Consider the following 25,570-nt stretch of genomic DNA (forward strand, 5'->3'; position numbering starts at 1 on the left):
TGGCATTTCTAAGACAAAAATATGATCTTATTTTATTGCTACTTAAAACCTTTATTTCAGGCTCTTAAATAGGAGTTAAGGAAACTTGGATATAGTTTGTGTGTTGAGGGGGTGGGCACGGGTGGGGAATCTGTATTGTATGTCTGCATATGGTGCATTTTTCCAAGGAGAGGATCCACATATTTCCTTAGGGTCCTCCCTAAACCCCCCCGAGATCAAGAACCACAGCTCCAATGGCTAAAGTTTAAAATCCACAGATAACATAAAAAGCTTCACCTTAACTCCCACAGTCCCTTCTCTCTCTCTCCCCACAAAGCTCTTTTATGCTCTGCTAAATACTGTTTTCCATCCTTCCATGTTGAACTGTGTACATACCTCTATTATCCACTTATCACCTGCTACTGAAGTTGTCTTAGTGCCTGTCACCTCACTGAAGAGTGAACTCTGAAGGCAGGGACCAGGTCTTATTCATCTTTCTGTGTCTACCAGCAGTTAGGATATTTACTGGAACTTCTATAAATGTTTCCTGAACGAGTGAGTGAATTATTGATTGCTGTGTTGCTCTGAATTCATCTGTTAGATTGGATATTTTTTGGCATTTTCTGAGAGATCTTCTTTTAATGAACATTGGTGAATTCACATGATTACCATACTCTTCCATACAGAGATGAATTCAGGATTAAGGTGCTATGTTTCACATGAACTCCTTCAAATTGTTTTAAATTACATAAGCCTCATATTGATGAACAACTTGGTAGTTGGTGATGGAACAAAGATTTGATACCACGATTTTTAAGTCCTAGGAGGGCGGCCTTCTTTCCACTAGCACCATTTGTCTAAATTGGGCTCATTTTAAAGTTATTTCAACAATAGCACCACTATATATCTTGAACTGTAAAATAGCATTGCCGCAGTACAAGCCATATACTTAGATAAAGAGGGAGAAACTGAGGCAGAAGCAAATGATATATTTTTTTAAACATCAATGTAAAGGACTTTTGTTCTTATCACTAAAATATATTTTCCCTCCATTGTTTCATCTTCATGGATTCAAGAAACACCAAACCTCTTTTGATCCAGAAGAGAAACAAAAGTTTCTTACAAATGTGTATAAAGAAGTTGGAATTAGGCGTGCTTCTGGCATCTTCACTTTTTACAGAGAAAAGGATTCTGAAGCAAGGAGAACATAAACAGTATACACTGACTCTTGACACACCATTGCTTTCTTAAACTAGAATAATAAAAATTTGCAAATGAACAAAAGAGTGGGAGGTAGATATCTGATTTACAATGTTTTTGAGATAAAGAACACTATAAAAAAAGATCAATGTGAATAATAAAGCATTGTTAACTGAGTCGTGACACTTCTAGTGACGACTTCAACAGCAGAACTGCAAATGAGCACCTTGTGCCACTTTCAAAGTGGGAGGAAGACATATAATTAGAATTCTTACATTGACGAGAATTCAAGAAAATCTGGGGAAAAGTTTATTGAAAAAACATATTGACATATCAGTATTATAAATTACTTTCTCTTATGAAACCAAAAAAAAAATTCTTTTGTTGGCTAGCTCATCATGGCACAAAAGGTGTTTCATGAAAAGACATACCTGCCTTGAAAATCCTTTTCTTACATTGAAAAATATCTACCATATATTTATTCTGTAACTTTCCCAACATGCAAGCTATATTAGAGAAATATATTTTCAAAACAGTTTTAATCTCCATTGTCTTGAGTGCACGTATCAACATTGTCATGTCACTTATCGAAATCCTCATGGAAACCTTGGATTTAGTCAAAACTAATGAATCTGTTTTAACACCCTTTACGAAAGTAAAAGAAGATATAATATTATGTTTTCACTTAACATACATTTTCATCCATCTCCTTTCTTCGTTGGATGGTTAAGGGGGAAAAAAACTGTAAAAATTACGGTGATGTTATCAACGGCAGTGTTTTAATAGAGAACAGAATTGGAAATGGCATTTTGCTGAGTGAACTTCTAAATGAATGAAAAAAAAAAAAAAAACAGAAGGGTGAATTTTCTCCTGACGTTTAACTCGAGTGAAGTCTCAGAGGGTAGATTCGCAAGTGTTGAAGGAAGCTCTCTAACTGACCCCATTACTGCCTCTGGCACTTGAGAAGGCAAAGGGGCACTTGTAAAGTCAGACAGTGAGCAAGCATGGCGGAAATTATAGCGTGTTGAATGAATCCTCTGCAGGGTGCTCTCCCATCTTCAGAGAACACACTCATTAAGTGCTGCCAACAAGAAAACTAAGCGTTTTTCTTTATAAAAAGTGCCACCTTTTATGGAACATCTGGAGCCCATCCAAATGGCTTCCAGAATAGGTGATAGAACATAATGAAGCAAAAAGGCTCAACCATTGAGGCTGCAACATCAGCTGCAGCATGGAGTCATTTCTGCATGTGAACTGGGGTTATCCATCTGCCATTATCATGTCCTTGGAAGATGGAGGAAGAATGCAATGTGTCTGGTCCATGTCGAGTCCTTACCTGGGACTTTGAATCAGTATGCCAAAGCCCTATTTACAAACTTAGAAGAAAATATCTTTTGGCTATTTCCTGCAGTTTACTAATTCGGTTTTATCCACACTCAATTATTTTCCCTCTGCTTGTTAGTAGTGATAAAGATACACACGGGGATTGGGGTTCTACACCCACCTGGTGTTTCCTACAGCGTCCGTTGTGATCAAGAATAAAGGTTAAGATACAGGGGAAATATACAAAGGCTATGGATGCTGCACTCTTATACATATCCAATGCAGAGAGCAAATCAGGTTTTAGTCAAGAAAGAAAGACAACCACAAGGAGTGGGGGGGAAAGAGAGTACAAAAGTCAGATTGACCAAGTGCTGTCAGAGGAAGAGCACAATAAAAGAGGATCAAAGATTAGGTGTAAAACAGTGATAAAAACAAACTCCTCTCTGAGAAAAACACACTGAAAGAATCCACAGCAGCCAAATATTCATTTGTATGTGAATTAAATTGATTGCATGCAACCTGGTTGTTGACCTGGTTCTGTTCTGGGATGCTCTTAAAATTGGGTAGTAGGCCGGGAAAGGAAATTTCTCAGACTTGAGTTTTTGAGTTGAAGCTGGGACAGGGCACCAGCCTTTAAGACTCGTTATGATAGCCCAGAGTACAAGAATTTGTCAATAGATTTCTCCTATTCTAGGAGGAGAGAATGTAGATCTTTCCGCATTGAGGTACTGCAACTAGTTTCCTTGAAGTCTAGAAAAGTACATTTTGCTCAGAAAGGAAAAGATGGAATCATTTCTAATTCTAACTGAAACACTTTCATAAGCATATATGGGCCCACAGTACTGGATACAAGTATTTCTATCAGTGCTCTACCCCCGTCTCAGCTGACTTTAAGGAAGCTGTGCAGAGATGGATGGTGGCAAGAGATAGGACTTCAGAGCTACAACAAACTGGGTTTGAGTCTTAGCTGTGTGACCTTGGGTAAGTTGCTTCATCTCTCTGAGTTTCAGTTCCCTTGTGGCTCATAACAGGTGCACAATAAATGAAAACTTTGACGCAAAGTGTCGTTTTCACATATTAACATCCTGCTGGAAATAGTCAGACTAAAAGGATAGTACAGAATAGTGAGACTCATCTGAAGAAGGTGGCACTTTGGCCATAAGATATGCCAGGTTTTCCATTGCGCTCTGTTTCATGTAATTTATTCAAAATTAGAAGTCTGCCCCTAACTCAGACGTATAGAATCAGAAATTCTGAGAGTATGCCACAGCAATCTGTGTTTTGACAAGCGCTCCAGGTGATTCTGATGAATGCTGAAGTTTGAGAACCTAGGTATGTCCTTGGTTCCTAGGTATCTAGGTGTGATACTAGGTATGATCAAACAAGATCCAGGTGGGCTCACGCCAGCATGATGTATAAACCATGCGCATATACCAGTTGGACCCAATTAGCTGATCACCCATCAAGGTATTCTTCTGAGAGCAACCTTGACAATAGCAAATGTACTTCCTTGAAAACATCAGCGATATCTTCGGATGACTTATGGAGCTCTCATAGAGAAAAAATCCTCTTTCCAGTCTGCCACAGTTATTGAATTGGAATCGCCTGGTATATTTATGCTTGTTTGCATCACCGAGGGATGACTTCAAACAAAGTATGGCTGGCTCATTTCAGGTTGCAATATTCCATTAGCTCATTGGTAAGGAAGCTTATGCAACCCAGGAGGCCCTACAGTTCCATCTTAAGTATTATTCCTTCAGAGCTTCTGTTACTGTTTTCAACCTTTTGAGCTTCTGCAAATGTATTTGGCATTCAATTAAAGTGAGATTAATCCAAAGCAGATGTAGTAGGAAAGAATCGCTTTGTTGAAAGCCTACCCATCCGAAGTACTAAATTATAAGCACAGACACAAACAAATCCATAAGTATCAATTATTTAAAATGCATAGTTTTATATAACTCACTTGACAAAAACACAAACACCAGTGAGCTGAAATGACCAGCTTTAGCTTTACGGCAACAGAAAAGTATTTCAGAAGCCGAGGTCCTAGAATTTCAGAGTCTTCATCTCCAGTCGCAAAGAGCAACTCCAATTTTACCCAAAATTCTGACTCTTAGTGCTCTGACTGCTCTCCTACCTCAGACCTTAGATGTCTGGAGAAAGAGGCCAGCAGAACTTCTTTGTCCTATACCCTCGGAGGGAGAGTGTGTGGAACATAAAATCACCTAGAGAAATCTAAGACATAAAGAGCAGCTGTGGTAATGGTTAATATTGTTGTTGTTATTTCCTAAGCGGGACAGAGCCAGAGAACTCACCTACTAGACACACAGGACTTCAGCCAGGCTCAGTGATCCTTTTTCTGGGACACCCTAATTGATAGACGGTCTTAAAGTGGAATCAGGTGATTAATCTACCCAGCTGATGGGATGAGGACCAACACTCATCATCTCATTTAGCAGTGCCCTGTAAATACTGAAGACCGCCTTAACAATGATAGCTTGACATAATCATATGCATCAGAGTCCCAGGGAGTGGGACAACAGCCAAATTGCCTTCTCTCCCATCATACAAGATCTATCTCATTGCCTTTTTTCCTCCATTTGAACCTTGGCCTCAGTGGGGATTTCTGACCAGCCATTAGTCATTAAGGGGAATTACATTGGTACAAAAATCAGGTTAAAGATGGCCTAGAAGAGATGCCTGTGGGCAGTCTATCTGTTGACATGTTTGCCTCCTGTAAATAGAGCACAAAGTCCCCAAAGGCGCAACCATGCCTCACTCATCTTTATCTCTCCCACACATACCACAGTGGTCAAGAGGAAGGACTGCAGCCTCCAAATGCCTACATTCAAATTCTTACTCCACTCTTTACTAGTTTAGGAATACAACCATGAATAAGGCACAGCCCCCTTCTTTTCTAAGCTGCGTTTTCCTCACTAGGAGAACTGAACTTATAAGACCTTCCTCAGTGGGTTACTGTGAGGATTAAATGAGAATTCATTTAAAGCACTTAGCCAGAGCTTCTCATAGTGTGAAGTGAATCTTAGCTGTCATTATTGTTATTATTATAGCAGGTGCTGAATGAATGAATGAATGGATGAATTGGTGTGTAGGAGATGAAAATAACTGACATCTACGGTTTATTCCACATCCAAAATTCTATAATACTATTCAGTTTCCAAAGAACTTCATACCTGAAAACTTCTTACCTGGAAATATTTCACCAGTGCTGGCTATTATTGTGCCTGTTTGGGATGCGATATAACACAGGGAAAGTGCATAGGAGTAGAAGCTAGAGAACCAGAATTTAAACATTTCCATACCTACCACTTAGTAAGCTGATAGATGTCTACATTCATTCAACCTTTATGCCAAGCATTGCACCAAGCTCAGGATACCAAGGGATAGGCCGCTTCCCTCATAGTGGGAAAGACATGCTTATAACAGAACGCCATGGAAGCATAGAAGTGACCTTCTATTTAGCAAATCAAGGAAGGCTTCAGAGACAGTGAAATGTCCATGAGGGCAGGAAACCGGTTTCATTCATCTCCATCTTCCCCGTACCTGGCAGGATTTCCAAGTACAGTAGCAATTGACAAACAGTTCTTGTGTAAATAAAATATCATTGCCTCTGAGTCTTGAGTCATGATTCGGAGTCCAGAGAGGTGAGACAGGAAGAAGGGAACTCTAAGCAGAAAGAATGATTCTTGTAAAGGGCATTCACAAAATTGGGAAACGCAAATGTATGTGTGTGGGAGGGTGCTGTCCGGAGGAAAAGAGCTGCAGATCAGATGAGATTGTGGCTATGAAAACGCTGTGTGAATTGAAAGTGCTGTACAGCCTTGTTATTATTGTGCTGGTCGCTGCCCTCCTTCTGACCTCTTTAGCATCCCGCATAATTCTGCGATGGGTTCCTCATTCAAATATTCACTAGCTCCAGGGCCTTCTCCAAAATGCCCTAGTTTTCTCTTCCTCCTTTCTTTATGAAAATATTTTGGAGAATCACTAAAGAACAAAGACCTACAATACTCACCTTCATCATTCCTTTCATTAAACAAAGGAAATACTTATAACACTTTCCAAAGACTACAGCTATCAATGCATCAGTGTAGGCACACTGACCACTCCAGCCACTAATGTTTCCATTTGACCGTCTTGGTTTCTAATCTATATCATCACATTAGTACCTTAATACACTCATTTTAAAGATCCCTATTTTTAACTTATTTTGAAAAGGAATATTTCTTCAATGAAGAAAAATGTTTTTCTTAGCTTTTATGAAGGCCTTTTCCATTGAAATGCTCATTTAAGAAAACTTGCAAGATTCAAGAAATTTGGAAAACACGTGCTCATTACAAACATTTGGAAAATTCAGAAAATACTTTCGTGAGTGGAGGTTTTGTCAGAGAATCTTTCTTACGTGTAATTTCCAGGTTACCGCCATAATGAAGAATAAAAATTAATGATGCAAAGATTGCCTTGTACATTACACCCAGACACCATCCTAAAAGGAGACCCGACACTGCCACACATTTCTGGTTTCTGGTTCTGTCGCCATTCGTCAGAGTTAGTTCTGAATGCTGAAACTCACCTCAACGCTTTCATTGTAATTTCAATTTGGTACCAATTGATGGTTCCTCGGGACAGTAAGTCATTCTTTCCTTGCCTCAGCTTCTTAAAACTTCCACTCCTAATCTTATTTTGCTGTCTCAGGAAGTGAAAATATGACTTCAAATAATTTTTTCAAGAAAGGTTTTGTTGGGATTTTAAGAGTAGTGTATTTTCTTCTGACCACATATGATGAGAACACCTTACTGTACTTTCACACAGAAGACAAGTTGACTGAGGATAAAATTAGCAAGGCATAATCTTATTCCCTCAAAGTTTTAAAAATGTCGGACCATTGCTTGGCATTTAATTTTGTGCAGGAATGATTGGGTGACAACCTCAGGACACTTCTCTTCCATGACCTAGTTTTGCTCGTCTGGGTGCTTGAAAATGATCTTTATTTTCATAACTCAAATACTTTCCAGGACTGTGGGTCCCTTTTCACTAAATTTTTAGCAGTGAGGTACACACAAAAATTGTTTCTACTTAGAACATACACTTCAGGATTATCTTTGAACAAAGTTTATATTTAAATTGTTTTGGTTTTTCCCTCTTTAGAAAACTCTTTATGTCTTGGGTAAGATCTCTGTGCCCTGACCTCTAGATCCACCATCATTTTTATCATTATAACTTTAATACTTTGTCCTTTGCTTTTTAACCATGGGAAGGGCTTTCACACTTGCTCTCCACATTACCATTGGTATTTTCTACAGTGTCAATTCTGTGTTTTACTGCCCCTAATTTAGATTTTAATTCTGTAATTACAATTTTGACTTCTTCAGAATCTTTCTTACTTCACCGTGTCCCTTTGGATCTATCCTGTAGGTTTTTCATCTCAATTTTTTGCTCCTTAAGATATCTCCTCTTTTCTTCAGAGTTCTTTGTGCAACCTAAGGAGAGCCTCAAACAATTTTTGAAAATCTTCTTCTGTTTATTGTAACAAACTATATCTGGATTGGTGAGAGTGACAAAAAACTGTGGCTCTCTGGTCAGATCAAAAAGCATACCTCTTCCAAAAAGGTGGCAGCCCAGTTTTCTGGTGATTTCTGAACCAGGAAGAGGGGACACAAAGGATGTTCACCTCACTCTCAGCAGAGCCAGACTCATGGGATTCTTCAGCTCACTTCTGATGGGTTTGATATGAAGTGTAAATTTTTCCCAGACCCACGTTTTGTGGATGTGAGCATTTTTCATTTTCTCTATCGTCAGAGGTGTTATAGGAGGAAGCTAGAAGAAAGAGTATCAAGGAATGCTGTAAAGACTATTTTAAACTTGGAAGCCTTGACTGCAATGACTATTTGACCTTTGGAAATAATTTTATAAAACTTATCATTATTAGTAAATGAAACAAATGAACACTCTTTTATAAAGGAGACTTGTTTTTTCCTTGAAATGGCCCAAACACATCATAGAATTGTCCTGTTATTTTTAAGACCTGAAATTTTAACCTAACTTTGTGCTAGCTTGTTTTAACACTCTAAAATATATTCAGAATAGTCTACCTTAACAGGCTGGAATGCTGAATATTTTATGCTTGGACAAAGAGCAAACTGTAGGTCTTTCGCCAAGCACAGTCAATGCACTTAAGTATGGGTTACCAAAAACGCTGGAGATTTTTTTTTCTATTTATTGTTATAGCTCAAATCCTTGTGTCTCTGGTAGGCTTTAAGTGACATAAATATGCATTTCCATCTGCACATCCTTGTCAGGAATAGTTCTGCTGGGAGGTGTTACGCCACCCAAGTACTTCCAGAATAGAGTCTGTTAATCCGGTTACCACTATAGAAACTCAGAGGAAAAGTCTACTCAGGCCACTACTGCAGCTGCTGTGGCTGTAAATGTTCCAGCAACCACACCCTGGGTACCAATGCAAGCATAAGAAAATTGAATTTTCTTCAGGTGAAGAGGGATGTAGAGAGTTGAGTCTATTACTCACACCAGTAGTCTCCAAAGTTTTTATTGTAAATCTTTGTCAGTAAAAAAAGGGGAAAATAGCAAGCCCATCTTATGTATATGTATATGCACACACACACAATGGATACATATGCTGCTGTATTAACTGCTATATACATTATAAAATATGAAAATACCTATAATGTCAGGATTTTAAAAAATAATAAATGTAGATAGATGCTCCAACCCCGTTGGATAGACTGGTACCTTCCCTAGGTATATATATGCCACTTTGGAGACCACTGGGCTAAACTTTCACCAGATGGTCCACCAGGAAAATAGATCTTAAGCCCCCAGTTAGGCCTTTGATAGATTCCATGATACATTGGGCACACGATGGGCAAAAGGAGCTGTGAACAAGCATGTGATTGCTTCTCCACTCACTTCCTCCTCTTACCTCTTGCCTCTTCCTTCTATTGTGGCTTGACTTCTGGCCTCTCCAGGGCCTCTGTATAGATTTATCCCTATCTTAAATTTATACAGGCATATCACAGATGGATACTAACCCTTCAAGGCCTAGAAGCCCACAGGGGGCCTGAAAGGCTGTCAAATGATATGTCACCTCAGAGCCCACATGACACAAAGACAAGAACCAGCCAAATAAATCAAATCCAATCATCAATCATCCAATAAATATTTTTCAACAAGAACTTATTGATCTATAAACACAGAATGTGTGTCTTTAACTGCCTAATTCCGTATAATGCAGGAGATTTCAGAATTACCCATGAATCTAGTTGTGTAACAAAATTCCCCAGGAAGGCAATGAATACGGAAAAAATCTTCTACCTCTCATGATGGTGAAAGACTATCTTTTCAGGTGTAGAAAATTGGAGACTTGAATCAAAATTCTTTTGGAATTGACAAAAATTAATTATTTTATTGTAAAACCTAGAATTGGCCAGAAAACAGCAGAAAAACTTCTCCCAATCACTGTTGGTGTGAGTATATATTGACGTGATCTTTCTGGTAGACAATTAGTAAATTATATTAAGAGCTTTAGAAATTTGGTCATTAATTCAATAAATCCTTCCCTATGAATTCAACCTACATAAACAAATAGACATGTGAAAAGATTTATCAAAATAATGTTTAATAATATTTATAATAGCAAAAATTGGAAACAATCTACATTTTTATTGAATGAGGTAATTGTTAAATAATTTATGATACACTGTGCAAGAAATGCTAAGCACTCTTTGATTCCTTACTCATTAAGTACATACTACATCCCAGGCACTCTTTTAGGATATAGCAATTAATTAATACAGACAAAGCTTTCATAAAGGTGATATTTTAGCGAAGAGTAAAAGAGACATATACTCCATAAACAAGTAAATAAATGCAAAAACAGTTTCAGAATACTGAAAAGCACTACAAAGACAATGAAACTGTATGTAATAGAAGTGGCTGGCGGTGAGGGGTTGGGACCCTCATATACAAGGATTTCTCAAGAACAGCACTATTGGCATTTGATAGGATATTCTTTATAGTTTTTTGGGGGGATGTGGGGGGGTTCCTGTATATTGTAGGATGTTTAGCAGCATCCTTGGCCTCTACTCACTAAAGGTACCCACCCCAGTTATGACAACAAAAAATGTCTCCAGCCAAATGTCTCCTGGGGGGCAAAATCTCCCCTGATTGAAAACCATTGCTTTAGATTTAGTGCAAGGGAAAGCCTCTCTGAGGAGGTGACATTTGAGCTGAGACCTGAGTATGTTTTTAAATAATCTTTAGGATATAGGGAAATGCTCATGATATAATGGTAACATATAATATATTCAGTAAAAATCCAACATTGTTTTTGCTTTTAAGTCTCTATCTAGACAGACATTGTAGCCCAGTGGGTAGGTGAATGGACCTGGACCCAGGCTGCTTTCGTTAAAATCCCAGCTCCAACACTTACTGGTTGTTTGACCTTAGGTAAGTTACTTTACTTCCTTATGCTCTGGTGTCCTCAACCAAAAACTGAGGATGACACTACCACACAGGGTTGCTGGGTATTAAATAAGTTAATATATGCAAAGGTCCTGGAAGAGTGAGTAACATATCTTGGAAGCACTATATATATGGTACATATGTAATATATTATATTTAGAATATATATTCTAAATATAATATATATTATATATAATTCTAGATCTGATATATGTACACCAGATATTTCCATTTCCTTTTGGAAAACAAATACAATAACGTGTTAATAATGGTAGAATTATAGGGGATTTTATGTGTCTTTTTATATTCTTCACAGTTTTACAGATACAAATGCAAATGTTGCTTTCAAATAAAAATAAAAATCAATATGTATTTTAGCACAAAAGAGAGAATTTTTAGACTTGCACCAGGATCAACTGGCATAGCAAGCGTGGGGGAGGAAGACCGATGGAAGATGTGCTCAGAAAACCTGTCCCAGGCAAAATGAGTCAATTGTCAACTGAAAGCCCAGACACCCCACATTCAATCTGTCAGTCAGTTCATCAGTCATGTGAAATTTATTTAACACTTGCTTTCTGCCAGACTCTGTGCTAGGTGCCGGGGAATTGAAGATGAATGGAGCACGCATCTCCTCAAGGAGCTCACAACAGAATGGGGAGAGAAATACATCCGCAATCAAGCACAGTACAATAAACTGAAGTAGGGGCTATAATGGGGATATTAACTCAGGCTTCTTGGGGCTCACAAAGGGAACAATTAATTTCAACTGAAGTGGAGGACATTTCACACAGGCGATGACACTTGCATTGGGCTTTGAGGGGTAAGTTTGGAAAACGGAATCATTAGTAGGAGTTTTGGTTTTGAGCAAACACATACGTACAGTGCTTCCTAATCAGATATCAGCAAGATCGATTAACCTGGAGAGAGCAAAGTCAGAAGGGACAAAGGAGTTACACCCTAGAAAAGAATCCTGATCTCTTAGCAGAGTGCCTAGTTTCATAAAGCAATTTGTGAATGTAAAGTTGAACTGTCACAGGAATTCGAAGACATAAGATCAAGTACTACCTTTGCCCCTTACGAGCTGGGCAATCTTGGACAAACCACTAAATTCTCTGACCTTCCATCTACTTCCTCATTCATATAATAGTGATAATAATACTTTGCAAAACTGTTGTGAGCCTCAAATGAGATAATGCAAGTAAGAGACCTTAAGTGACATTCAAATAGTTGGGTTGAATAAATTGTGATGGTTTTAACATAATAGAGAATATTTTGAACAATTATAGTTTAATTTTTAACATTTATATTTTAACTTTGACAGTAAAAAAAATTCAACTGTATATGTAATACCAATTGTGCGTGAGTTTATAGCCTGATTGGCTTCATTTATTTTTTTCAGAGCCCTAAACCTATCACCAAGCCAAGTGCACCAAGCTATAAAAACCGCTAGCCAGTTCTTTTTCCTGAAATAACATAATCTTTATTTCTTGAGACACTTTATACAAACATTAAACTGAAGGTAACTGCATAAAAATGAAATGGAGGCTCATAATTGCAAACTGTTTTCATGTCTGAAGAAGATTCAACCACCTCCTAGGAGCGAATTACTCCTTGTTACAGCTTAGGATGTGGCTATAAAAGTATATCACTTAGCCTATGTCTGTCTACACTGCAAAATATAGTCATGAGCAGAAAACTGAGGTAATTATCTAGAGGAGTTAGGCCAAAAAACCCATTTCAGACCCCAAAGATCAAAGTTGCTTTGCAGATGTCAAGGAAGCGTGGGGAGGGGCTGTGTTCGCCCTTCTTCTCTTAGTTCTTTCTTATCATTTAATCCTTTTCACCTTGAACACTCACTGCTATTATTTCTGGAGAAATAATATTCTTTTGCTTTTTTTCTCTTTTTTTGAAAGAAGATTTACTAAGGCTGATGGAAAAGGCTTAACATGTCCTCTTGTCAGGGCCCTTGATAAACATTCCATCTAACATTTTTTTGAGGCAGAGTTTTAGTTGAAGTGCTGCAGAAGACAAATTAAAGCCACGATATATAAAACTGCAGCTTTAACTTGAAAGTCTTTAAAGGACATCTTCCAACCAGAGCTGGCATTTGAAAACTAAAGAAAAAAGGTGCAATTTATTTATCTCCTTTATTCCTCTTTCCCCTCCAAAAAATGAATTAAATGAACCCAAGATTTTGTTTTGTCCAATCTAACAGGATGTAGAAATGGAACACTCCATGAATTATTTCCATTCATTTCAAAAAGTTGAGGATATTTTAGGAAGCCTTCATCCCTCAGCTTGAGAAAACTATCCCATTCAGTTTCGAAAAAAGAAAATGTGGGTTTTTTCTTTTTGAAAACACAGCTTCTTTGAGTATCAATGACCTTTCTTTATGCTTTTGTCAGTACCGAGAAATTCTTACCTTCGCAATTTTGTTCTGTCTTTAGCCATAGTATCAGTTCTCAAATTTTGCTTAATGTAAAGATAATAGTACTCTACATAGCTAGAAAATGTAACTCTAGTTCTTTCTAATAATTCCCACCATATTTGATCATGTTGAATGCTTTCCCATATTTTGTGTATTGTGTTGTTACTTATCAAGCTTTGGAGAATACAGTCCATATATTCTAATAATAACAACAACAAAAAACATTTCTGACATTGGTGTAAACTTTACAAACTTTACATACAAAGGAAACAACTTTTTTTCCCTCTACAGTGTCACTTCAATTAACTACTTTTACTAACCATGATTATTTATTAGTGGTTTGGTAGAGTATACCTTGAAATGTCACTTGTCTACTTTGATCTGATGCCAACTATATATAATTACAGTATTAAATTCTAAGCTAGAGTATAGTTTAAATGCAAGGAAAATATAATTCACCATTATAGCTTTAAAAATGGTCCATATATTTGAAATACACATTCACATTAAGTGTTTTGGTGTAGAATTAAAATTAAAATCACCCTGCCTTAATAGCTTATCTAATAATTTTCAAATAGGCTTCCAGAGTTTACCATTCACAAGAAAATCTTAGCAACAAACTACTTTTTTCAAAAGGCAATTTGGCAATAGAATGGATAGGTTACTTGAGAACGTGAGACTAGGAAAATATTCAGGTAATAATGAGCTATTAACATTTTGTGTGTGTATGTTGCTTTGCTTTTTTTTTTTTAACTGGTTACATTATCAGAAGAATATTGCTCAAAACATCATTTTGACTATAATGTATAAGATGTCTTGGGGAGGGTTGTCACTGTAGTTGAGACCAATGGCTACTGAAATAGTCCAGACTTGAGCACACAGAGAATTACACCTGAGTGATAGTGATGGGAATGAAAAATCAGAAATAGACTTATGAGATATTTAGAAGGAAGAATAAATAAGAACTGGTAAATTATTGGGTGGAGGGATGGGACAAGTCAAAGATTATTTTTAAGCTTAGGAAACTGGAAAAAAACAACACAATAAAAAGAAATTGAATTGTGAATTGCCTAGGGATATCCAGAGTTACCTAGTCTGGGGAGAAGAAGGAGGGGATAAATAGAAAGAGATATAACAATTGTAAGGATTTGGCCAGTATCTCAAATAAAATATCCAGTAGTCAGTTACAAGATTGACACTGCAATTCGTGATGACCATGGGCCTCTTGGGGACCAAGACTATTTGTCATTCTTGTTTGAGTTCCCCTGCATCTTGCACAGGGCTGGGCACATTGTTTACGCTCAGTAAGTTTGCCTGGCTGGCTGGCTGACTGACTGACTGCACAGAGATTCAGGGGCCAACTTCAACAAGAAAATAATTAAGTTGTGAGTGTGGACAAACACAACCTTCAAGGGTGGGGTACAAAGCAAGGAGCTGAGAGGGGGCCGGCCCTGGGGCCAAGTGGTTGAGTTCGTGAGCTCCACTTCGGCGGCCCAGGGTTTCACTGGTTTGGATCCTGGGTGTGGGCATGGCACAGCTCATCAGGCCATACTGAGGCAGCATCCCACATACCACAACCAGAGGGACCTAAAACTAGAATATACGGCTATGTACTGGGGGGCATCGGGAAGAAGAAGAAGAAGAAGAAAAAAGATTGGCAACAGACATTAGCTCAGGTGCCAATCTTTAAAAAAAAAAAAAAAAAGGACAAAGTCTTGAGGAATAAATATAATGAAGGAACTGGAAGAAAAAAGAAAACCAATAATAGAGACAGGGAAGGTCAGTCAGAGAATTAAACCAAGAGAGAGAAAGGGGAAGGGAAGGGACGGGAAGAAATAAACAAGAATGGAATCAGAGGAGCTGGGAAAGAAGAGATGCTACTTATTCATAATTTGAATGCATTTATATATATAGAATTAAATAGAGAATACATGGATGCAAAAATTACAGTCACATTTAGTGAGCAAAAATGAAAATCATTAAAATGTTTCCTTAATAACTTAAAGTAAATAAATTAATAGCTCCTGTCACATTGATTCATCTATTGCATGTGGGTACTCAATAAATGTTAATTGAATTAAATTAATAACATTTGCTCAATGGTAATAAAATATTAATTAACTGTCTGTCTTTTCTGTTACTTAAGTTTATGCCCATTGGTTCTGCAATTACCTCCAGCCCAAACATGAATTTTCTATTTCACTGATCTTCAAGATACACTTCAATTTTTTTCCTAAGAAGTATAGTTGAGTTTCTAATTTTTGTCCTAATTTTGGTGGTTTTTTTCTGTTGAAAAAAATTATTTTCTCTAAGTTAATGTCAAGAACTATGTATAACATCCCAAATATAGTTTCACGAGTTCCTTATTTAATTCCAAAATAGTTTTCTCTGCAGAAGATGTGATTCCACTTTTCATGTGTTTCTCCTTTTAGCTTATGCTACTTTATAATACTTTGGGTACGATGTCAAATAACACCGCAAAAGAAAGAATCTGGGGAAATTATTGCTAGCATTCCATCTAAAAAAGATGGAAGATGTCAGCAACATTCACCCAAAAATTGTGACTCACTTCAGATGTCAGAATTCTGGGTTGAACAGACTGGGTTCTGAAATGTGTGTATGTCAGATGATTTTCTAATGAGCAACAGATAGTTCCTACTGGGGAACGAAAAAAATAAAAATATAAACAGAGATATAGAATTAAAATAACTTTATGAATGGCAGCTTAACTTCTCCGTAAAATTCTCTCAGTACAAGCTCAGTGTCTCCAAATGGTTGCTTAATGTAGCACACCACTTACATTCAAAATGCTATACTTATAATTGTTGCAAAATTAAAAAGAGAATCATATACCACTTGGCTGTATACTGTATTCTCCGCATGTTCTTACATTCCAGTAACCTCTATCCAACTTTTTTTTTGTTACTGAATTACTTTGTGCAAAAGCAATTTAAATTACATGCAGCCTGACTACGTGTGATAATTTGAACTGATTGTTAATTAATTCTGTAAGTAAATAGCTGCTGCAATCTCTATACTCATCAAGGGTTCGTTATCTATCAGCTCTTTCTGAGCTGCTCTTTAATATACAGTATAAAACGGCTGCAACTGAACAGGCAGGGTTCCCCAAGTTCGCAAGAAGGTAGTCTTGCTTTGCAAAGACCGTTCAGAGAAAGACGCATCTGTAAAGCTGAGCTATTTGCAAGGCTCAATTTTGGTAGGTGACATATCATTGGATTTAGAGTGAAGAGCATTTTGCTGATGAGCAGTCTCAGCAGCTAGGAAGCAGAGATAAAGCCAGGAACAAATCAGAGAAAATGTTGTATAATATAAAGGGACCAGGATAAGAGCAAAGCTTTTGGAATCCACTAGGCCTGGGTTCAAATCTCAGTTCTACCATTTCCTAATGAGGAAGTCTTGGGCAACTTATCTAAATAAACTATCTAAGCTTTGGTTACCATCATTCATCTGTTAACTGAAGATGCCAATTTATACATTTCCCATCTGTTCAAGGAGGCTGACAATATCTACCTCCTAGAGTCTTTGTAATGCTTAAATTAAATAAGGTACATAAGTGGTAACACGGAAATTGATAGAAAGTGCATGCAACTATGTGTGTGTGTGCGTGCGTGTGTGTGTAAAGGGGTTCTTTTAGTTTCAACCTGGGCGATTTTGCCCCATAGGGGAAATTTGGCAATATCTACAGACATTTTTGTTTGTCACCACCTAGGGTGATGGGCGCTACTTGTATCTCGTAGGTAGAGGACAGGGATGATGCTAAACATCCTACAATCTCCTCAAGACAAAGAATTATCTAGCCCAAAATATCAATACTGCTCTAAGTGTTCTAAGGCATAAACTGAATGGCTGTATGTGATATTAGCTGGTTACTGGACACTTCGATACACAAGTAAGAAAAAGAAACTAATTATTATTTTTATCATCATCATCATTATATCATTAATTTGGTAAATCTCCCTTGGGTTACAGGAAGCCTAGAGTTTCCCAACTTGTTGAGCTATCTACTCAATATTGTGTTAATTTCTATCAACAATAGATGTTTTCCTGAACCCCTATTTCTGCCAATCCTTTTTAGGGTGAGTCAAATCACAGCTAAGAGATTGAAAGCCAGCAGCATAAGTGGCAGGGAACAAAAATTAAACATTGTAGAAAGCCAAAGCTGTTTGTAGGCTTAGAAGAGAACAAAAATGGCCTAAGACAATTGAGTATGCCATACTGTAGGCTCCTGTGCCCGTTCGGAGCCTTTGGAGAGTAATGATCTCATGAGTGGTTCCTGAAAATCACTGAGGCACGCAGCTCAGGGCCTGTTCTCTCTCCTTCCTCCACTTTGAAAAGTGGCAGTGGTTCCCAAATTTGTCTGCAAGTTTGCCCCACCTGGGGAGCTTCAAAAATCCCCTGGAATTGTGATCTAATCTGTTGGGAAGGGGTAGTCCAAGCTTTAACAAAATTTCCAAGTTTTTAAAAAATTTCCCAGGTAATTCTACTCTGCAGACAAGTCTGGGAATCGCTGCCCTAGGAGATGGGACCAAGTAGCGATTTCTATCTGCCCCAAACGAAGAAGCTACTTTTGAAAGGACAATGAAAATGGACTTGGCAAAAATATATTTCTTGCACTGAGCTGTGTAAGCATAGTCAAATCAAATCAGGTTGCCAATGTTATTATTTATTTCAGTCACTCAATGAACATTATTGAATTAACCAGGCGTTGGGCTAACAAGGAGAATGTATTCTCCAGAATGCATTTTTACCATCTCTTCATAGTGCTGCCGAGTCACCAGGACTGTTACTTGTTTTAGTCTTAAGATATCCCTGGGAATCAGTCTGGCTGTGTGTTTGAGAATACCTTCTGTTAACACTTTTCTTGATCTTAGGACTCTGTTTAATGAGTATAGATAAATTACAAATTAATTGCACCACTACCCACTCTGGTTCTCTAACACGTTTCCACGGCACGCTTCTCTTTCACACACTCCTCAATACTGTAACTTAAGTGGTTATTTCTCTGCTGACTTGTTTGATACTTGTGAAAGCCAGGGACCACGCCCTCTTAGTCACCACCATACCCCCAGTGCCCGGTCCAGTGCTTGTTATATAACAGACCCTCAATTATTATGTAGGAATGAATGAATAAAGACGAGCGCTCTGGAAGACTCGAAGCACCTAGGCCTTCTCAGCCTTCTCTCTGCCCCTCCAAACCAGAATCTCAGTCAAGGACTTTGCTAGAGTTTCCCTGAACATCTCTAACAATTGTGCCAGGTGGGTCTACGGAAATGAAGCGTGTTCCCAAGAAGCACACTCCCAAAGCCATTTAGACTATCATCTGGAAAGATACCTGGCAAATACCTCCTTTATACAGGGGAGGAAACTGAGGTTTATAGAAACGAAGAAATAAAACGATGTGATTGACATCACATACATTACCGAATAGTACTACCCAGCATTTAAGACCCTTTTGTTGCTTCTTAGATCCATAATACCCTATGACACGAAGCTGACAATATACTTCGAGAGTTTGTTGATCCAAGTGAATAAATTCCTTGATTCTCCCAACCCATCAACAAAAAGTCCACAGTAGAAATAAGGGTTACAAATTATTGTGATACATGAAACTTGTGTGTAAAATTTTGTGATTATTGCCCTCTTTTATTCTCACTTATATTTTCACTCAAAATTATCCTACTCAATAATGCTTTAATCTTTTAAATAAGACTTTATTCTTACTAAAGTCTAGAATTTGAAATTTTCTGTAAACGTCCATTCTTAGATCACTAGGTCATGTCAACTATCGTGGGTTTGTGTATGTGTGTTTTCTTTTCTCATCTAGATACGCAACTCACAAATGAAAAGCATGCAGAGGAGAAACCCATTAATGCTATCGTTATAAATTCAGTATCCGAATTCAATATCACAGATGGACCAGCCAAGGAAACCCCCAGTGAGAAAAAACTGTCAGAATCCAGCACATCACTGTCCTCCCTTGAAGAATGCCAAGCGAAATTCTCCTACCTCCAAACTGATACTTCAGTTCATCAGAGAGACACTGATGGTATGTTTCTCAGAATCAACCTTTCTCTAAACAAAGCTCCTCAACCCCCAGCCCCTGTAAAATCATCACATATGCTGTTACCAAAAAAAAAGTCTTTATGAATATTAAACAGGAAGACTTCGATTTGAAAACCCTGGTGAATGACACATGTCAAGGTCACTTTGCAACTATGAGGTGCTTGGCAGATTGTTTGCTCTTGAAGCTGGGCATCAGAGGCAACGTGTTTTAAAAAGCTGGGGCGAGGTGTAATCATTCTTGCTATGGGGCTATGAAGTGGACAAAGAAAAATGGCAAACTTTTTTCTCTTCTCAGATCTGGGACTATTCAGTCCATGAGTCTAGGATGAGAGGAAATGAAGGGAGAGTGGAATGGTATTGAGATGCTGGAAATGTATAAATACAGACTGTATAAAATATCAAGATGCTTACAACAGCAACCTGTGAAACAGTGTTGGTTCCTCTAGGTAATATCATTTCCTCGGCATTCCGATCAGTGCAAACCTACACCAAACCATCCCTGTATACGACATCAAAGGCACATTCCATTTGCAAAGCCAATTTCAAACTGATTTGGTGCTATGTGATCAGCATAGTCAAGTTCAAAGTCATGGTCTCCACACCAAGGCATGGAATTGTACTCGGGTTAACTTTGCAGTAACCTTTACAAGAGACATAAACCATTCAAGAATTTTGTAGTGTTCAATATCTACATTTGCATTTAAAGAACGCTAGGAGTTTCCCAAAGGAAAATGTAATATGGTATAGTTTCTGGTTTACATTTAAATTCATATCCACTTTTTGAAAATCAGAAAAAAAATTAAATAAACTTTGTATAACAGAACTTTGGAATCACGTTAGTTTAACTCCTGGCTCTGAAATTTATTAACTGTATAAAATTGGATAAGTTTTTCCCCATCTCTGAATCTCAGTTTCTCAGTTATATAATGGAGCTAGTAACACACCATAGGGTGTTTTGAAGATCAAATGAAATAACATGTGTAAAGCATCTAGTACAAAACCTGTCACATAATAGATATTCAATTTTTGCTTTTATTGTGATTACAGTTTTAGAAAGTAAGGGGAGAGAAGATTTCTAACATATGTTATATATGTGGTGTCTTGTTCAAATGTTGTCATGGATGCTTTTGATCAGAAGCTACAGACACAATTGCCTGTGGTTGCCAGGAGATAATATGAATAATAAAGTAAACTGGAAGTAAATAATAGGGATTGGTGAGGACTATGTCAAAGTGAAGAACATATGTCTCATCGAAAGGTCGATGCCTCTACTCAGCTCCAGCTGCTTGCTGCCAAAAGGAAATGCAGGCCCAGTGTTGCCAGATCTAGAGTGTTATTTGAAATCTCCAAATTTTTAACTGTTGACATTAGTTCTATTCCTTTTATGAAGCTCCAGACACTCCCAACAACACACAGCTTTGGGCCAACTTTGGCCTGTAGGCTGCCAGGTTACGACCTCAAATCCAAGATGATTCGTAAGTTTCTGGCTTTATTAGAGTTTGACACTAATCAAGAAAACAGACAATACAGGAGAGTTCTCTGCAAAAGCATTCTGACGCTAGAGCATTTTATCAGATTGTATCAGGGACGCATGGATCTTACTTGCAATGGATCTTGGCCGTAATGGTCCCAGCATTAGGAATTGCCATTGCATGTATCCACACGGCACAACCCAGTGTCCCTCCACAACCACTCTGATTTGTTGTTTCAGGGATTCTGGGGAATGGGAAGGGCTGAGGCAGCTAGCATGATACCTGAACCCTTGTATTCTTAGGGAAGGGCCAAAATGACTACTCCATTCAAATGGCAACTCATATCCAGGAGCCTTCACATAGGAAAAGAACCAATTACTCTTTCCTCAAAAGATCAAAGGAGATTCATGAGGATGGTTCAATTAGATTGTTTCCTTAAGGCCTGGGCTGAGACCAATAGGATGCAAAAAATTCCAGTTTTAAGCTGACAACACATGTAGTAGCCCATCCTTCATCTCCTCTGCAATGTAAAAAAAAAAACCCAACAAAACACCGAGGTAAGAGTTTTTGGTACCTGGATAAAAGAAAGAGTGAAAAATCCAGATTAAGGCTCACAAATAGTGATAAGAAACTCTCATTATCCTAAAGAGCAAACATCAAGGAAATCAAGAATTAAGTCAGACTCACTTCCTTTTAGGGAAATTTTGATAGTAATTAATTTAAGGATGCAGAAATTGAGAGCTGGGGTCATTGTTCGTACTGAGATAAATACAGAAATATCTTTCGGGAACAGCAGGGGAAACAGAAGGGAAAAGAGAAGATTGCATCCACTTTCATGTAGTTTGTGGTTAATTTATTTTCAAATGTATAAATGAGTGCATAGGAATGCATGCTTAATTGCTAATATCTATTATTTATATACATTGCCCCACTTAAAACAGGATGGAAAAACCTCACACATGCAGATTTTGTAAAATGTGTTACATCCATTAGCACAGTTCATGGTGTGTGCTCTGATGGGAATTTAAAAGGATCTTTACTGCACATCACACGCTATGTGCTGCAACATTACTTTATTATGAAATTGTGGCTCATCCTGTGTGGTCCCTTTCCCTAATAAAATGGAAAAAGTCCACAGCACTGTCTGTGTCTCTGCTTCTGTTTCTGTGTTCTGATTGCAAAAGCATCCCCATGGATAATAAAACCAGGGATGCACACGATCTTAGAAAACAGCCTCCTTAAAAAGAATCCTGAGAGTAGACCTAATTGATGTATAATTTTGAATTTGAGACGTCTCAACCAGGTGGAAGAGGAAAATCATAAATACAAGATACCTCAAAAGAATAGTCTTAATTACACCATGGACTACTGAATAAAATGATTACATTTTCTACACTGTAAATTTCATACAATTAAATGCAATAGTGTCACCTTATAAAATGTTTCAATTTTATAATTATTTCAGTTCATTTGCTCAGAAAAAAACATAAGCACAAATTTACTAAGTATCACCCAAATCTAGTCATTCTAGTTCTAAAGAACTGACTAGAATGTTAGTTGTGCTTGTCTGAACTTAAATAGATCTTGACATATTTAAATAGCTACTAAAATTGATAACATCAGGGATGATACCCCAGCTAGAGAAAGGCGTGCAGTCATACTTTATTTATTCCCATTCTACATTACAGAGGGTTTTTTTCCCCAAAGAACATAATTTTGGGGGAGTGGGAACTAATTTTTATACTTTTTGACCAAAAACTTTTAGGAATCAGTCCGAGCCATTGTATCATGAATCTCATTATTACACCAAATTCTCTATGATAGCATGTTAACCACTAACATATTAGAATTCTGGGTTTGGGCCAAGTTCTTTTTTTTTTTTTTTGAAGAAGAAGATTAGCCCTGAGCTAACATCTGCCACCAATCCTCCTATTTTTGCTGAGGAAGACTAGCCCTGAGCTAACATCCGTGCCCTTCTTCCACTACTTTATATGTGGGACGCCTGCCACAGCATGGCTTGCCAAGTAGTGCATAGCTCTGCACCCAGGATCTGAACTGGCGAACCCCAGGCTGCCAAAGCAGAGCACATGAACTTAACTGCTGTGCCACTGGGCCTGGGTCAGGCTCATTTTGCCTTTTTTTTTTCCTTACTTTGTTTTGGGGTGACTGGAGGAGAGATTGTGGTTTATGTGGCATCACTTCCGGAAGAACTATTTTCTCACTGCTTTAGACAAAGATTCCCAAAGCAGCTGGAGGGACATTTCTGGAGTTGAGGAAGGCTACAGGAACTACAATGGGCAGCTACAGCTGTCTCTTGTCCCTCCCTCCTCCTAATCCAGGCATCATGGGGTCAAGATGGACAGCTGGGAGGGAGAACTCGGGAATCAGAGGACCGTTTCCATGAGGCTGAGCTCAGGTGCATTTTTGGAAACTCTTTGCATTGTTACCTTTTCTGCTATAATTAAACATGATTCTTTCTAATGAGGCAGATTCTCTCTCTTAATTAGCCAATCCCCAGTTGTACATTTAGCACTTCTGGAGGCTGCATTAGTCCTTCAGTGTCATTAGGGTATCACTTAGCGCGTTACAGCCTGATGTCCTGAAGGTACCCTAGGGGTGTAAAAGGAAATGAAACAACCCTAAGAGGGTTTTGTCATGGCTTCTTGCTCACGGCCAAATTCCACTTTGGCTGTATGGCCTGCAGGTCTTAGATCCATCTTAAACCTTCTTTAATCCAGTTTAAGAAAGTAAGAAGTGGGAAAGCGAGATGGGCTCTCTGACAGCAGCGATGAGAGCCTATGCCAGGATACCAGGTGGTTCCATAAGGGAATTTAATATACAGAGAACTTGTCACCAAGGTGTCAGAAGAGGTGGAAAGCCAAGTAATGGAACGGTGAGGCCACCCAGAACTCGGCAACAGGAAAGCTCTGCCACCTCTTTCCTTCGTCCCTCCCAGTCGCTAGTAGGCCACTAGTACTGACATTAGCTCATAGAACACTAGTAACTAACCTTTACTGGACATACCACTAGTAGGCAGCATTAGCAGGAGCCATAGAGAAAAAGGCAGTCAAAAAGAGATAAAACCAAGGGGAAGATACAAACACTTCCTAAGACACCACTCAAAGCAGGGAGGCGGGAGGAGAAATACCCCGGGCTTTCCCTTCCTCCCACCCTTCCACTTCCTGCCGCTGTCTCCTATCAGCTGAAGCCAGCCAGACGCCACTCAATGGAACCTGGAAGACAGACGACAATGGAGGGATGGCAGGATCAGGAAGCCTGTAGCGTCCTGCACCATGCTCCAACGTGAATGGAAGAAAGTGTGAGAGTCAGGAAGGGCAGTCTGCTTCAGAGGTACGGGCTCTGGAGGAGACAGTTTGGGTTCAAACGACAGCCCCACCGCTCCCAGTGTTTCCCAAACTCTCTGAGTCACAGTTTCCTCATTGATAAAATAAGAATAGTAATAGCACTCAGCTCAGGGTTATTTAAAGACCTATGTGAGATGTACATAAAGGGTGGAGGACCCCAAACTTACTTTACATGAAACAGTTGACATGTGTAACAATGGGAAAGAGAGCCCAAGCTTTGGATCCAGAAAGACTTAGATCTGAATCCTTGCTTTGGCACCTTACACTTGAAAGATTTGGGACAGTCAGTGATAATCTCCTAGGCTTAGTCCTTTCATCTAAAAAATGGAGAGCACTTTCTTTATATCTTATTGTTCATTTATTCATTCATTCAACAAAATATATGGTTTTCTTGTAACTAGGGTTCTAGTAGGGAAGAAACAAATAAACTAATTAGTTTAATATCATTCTGTGGTCAGTGCTACAAAGAAAAAATAAAGCAGAGCGTTGTGAGAGTTTCAGCAAGGATGTGATTTAGAGGAAGGTGTTTTAAGCTAAAGACCCAAAGGTTGAGTAGGAGTTAGGTAAAGTTGTGAGGGTAGAGTATGCGACGCAGGCCAAAATAGAGCATGTGCAAAGGCCCTGAGCTAGGCCCATCCCAGGAGCTGAAATTTAGCCAGTGTGGCTAGAATGCAGCAAGTAAGGAGGAGAGTAGCACAGGAAGTCAGAGACATAGGCAGGAACCTGGTCACACAGGGTCTTGCTGGCTAGGGCAAGGATTTGCAACTTTAAGGGGAGAGTGAGTGGTTCTAAGTTATGATTAAAAATATCACAGGTGCTCATGAATTTGAGATGGGTTCATGCGGAAGCAGCATCTTAGACAGGAGGCTACGGTTGTTGCCCTGATGATGGCTGATGGTGCCTCGAACTAAGGTGGTGGCACTGGAGGTGGATAGAGGATACGAATTCCAAGTAGGAATTGGAAATCAAATCAGCAGAACTCTGCTGAGAATTGGATGAGAGGGTAGGATGAGGAATTAGAAATGACAAGAAGGAGTCCCAGTTTTCTGCCAAATTCATCTGAGTGTTCAGGAGCTGTTTCCAAGAGAAAAGCAGAGGAGGGCAAGGTTTGCAGACCATGGGGGTGCTAGGGAGATTCATAATGCAATTGGGCCTTGCTAAGTGGGGGATGTTTGAAGACACTGCAGCCGACATGTGGAGCAGGTGGTTAGATGCACGGC

General features: G+C 38.6%; 1 protein-coding gene across 2 annotated transcripts in view; it reads left to right on the forward strand.

Moving 5' to 3' along the window:
* Positions 1–25,570, forward strand: part of MDFIC2 (MyoD family inhibitor domain containing 2) — a 101,000-nt gene that overhangs the window by 70,042 nt on the left and 5,388 nt on the right. For both annotated transcript variants that reach the window (XM_070493093.1, XM_044754860.2), the window contains one exon: positions 19,275–19,496. In XM_070493093.1, the coding sequence (XP_070349194.1) occupies positions 19,275–19,496 (222 nt within the window). The remainder of the gene's footprint in view (positions 1–19,274; positions 19,497–25,570) is intronic.

Source organism: Equus asinus, chromosome 21 (genome assembly GCF_041296235.1).
Source record: "Equus asinus isolate D_3611 breed Donkey chromosome 21, EquAss-T2T_v2, whole genome shotgun sequence".
In the NCBI taxonomy this organism is placed as follows: Eukaryota; Metazoa; Chordata; class Mammalia; order Perissodactyla; family Equidae; genus Equus; species Equus asinus.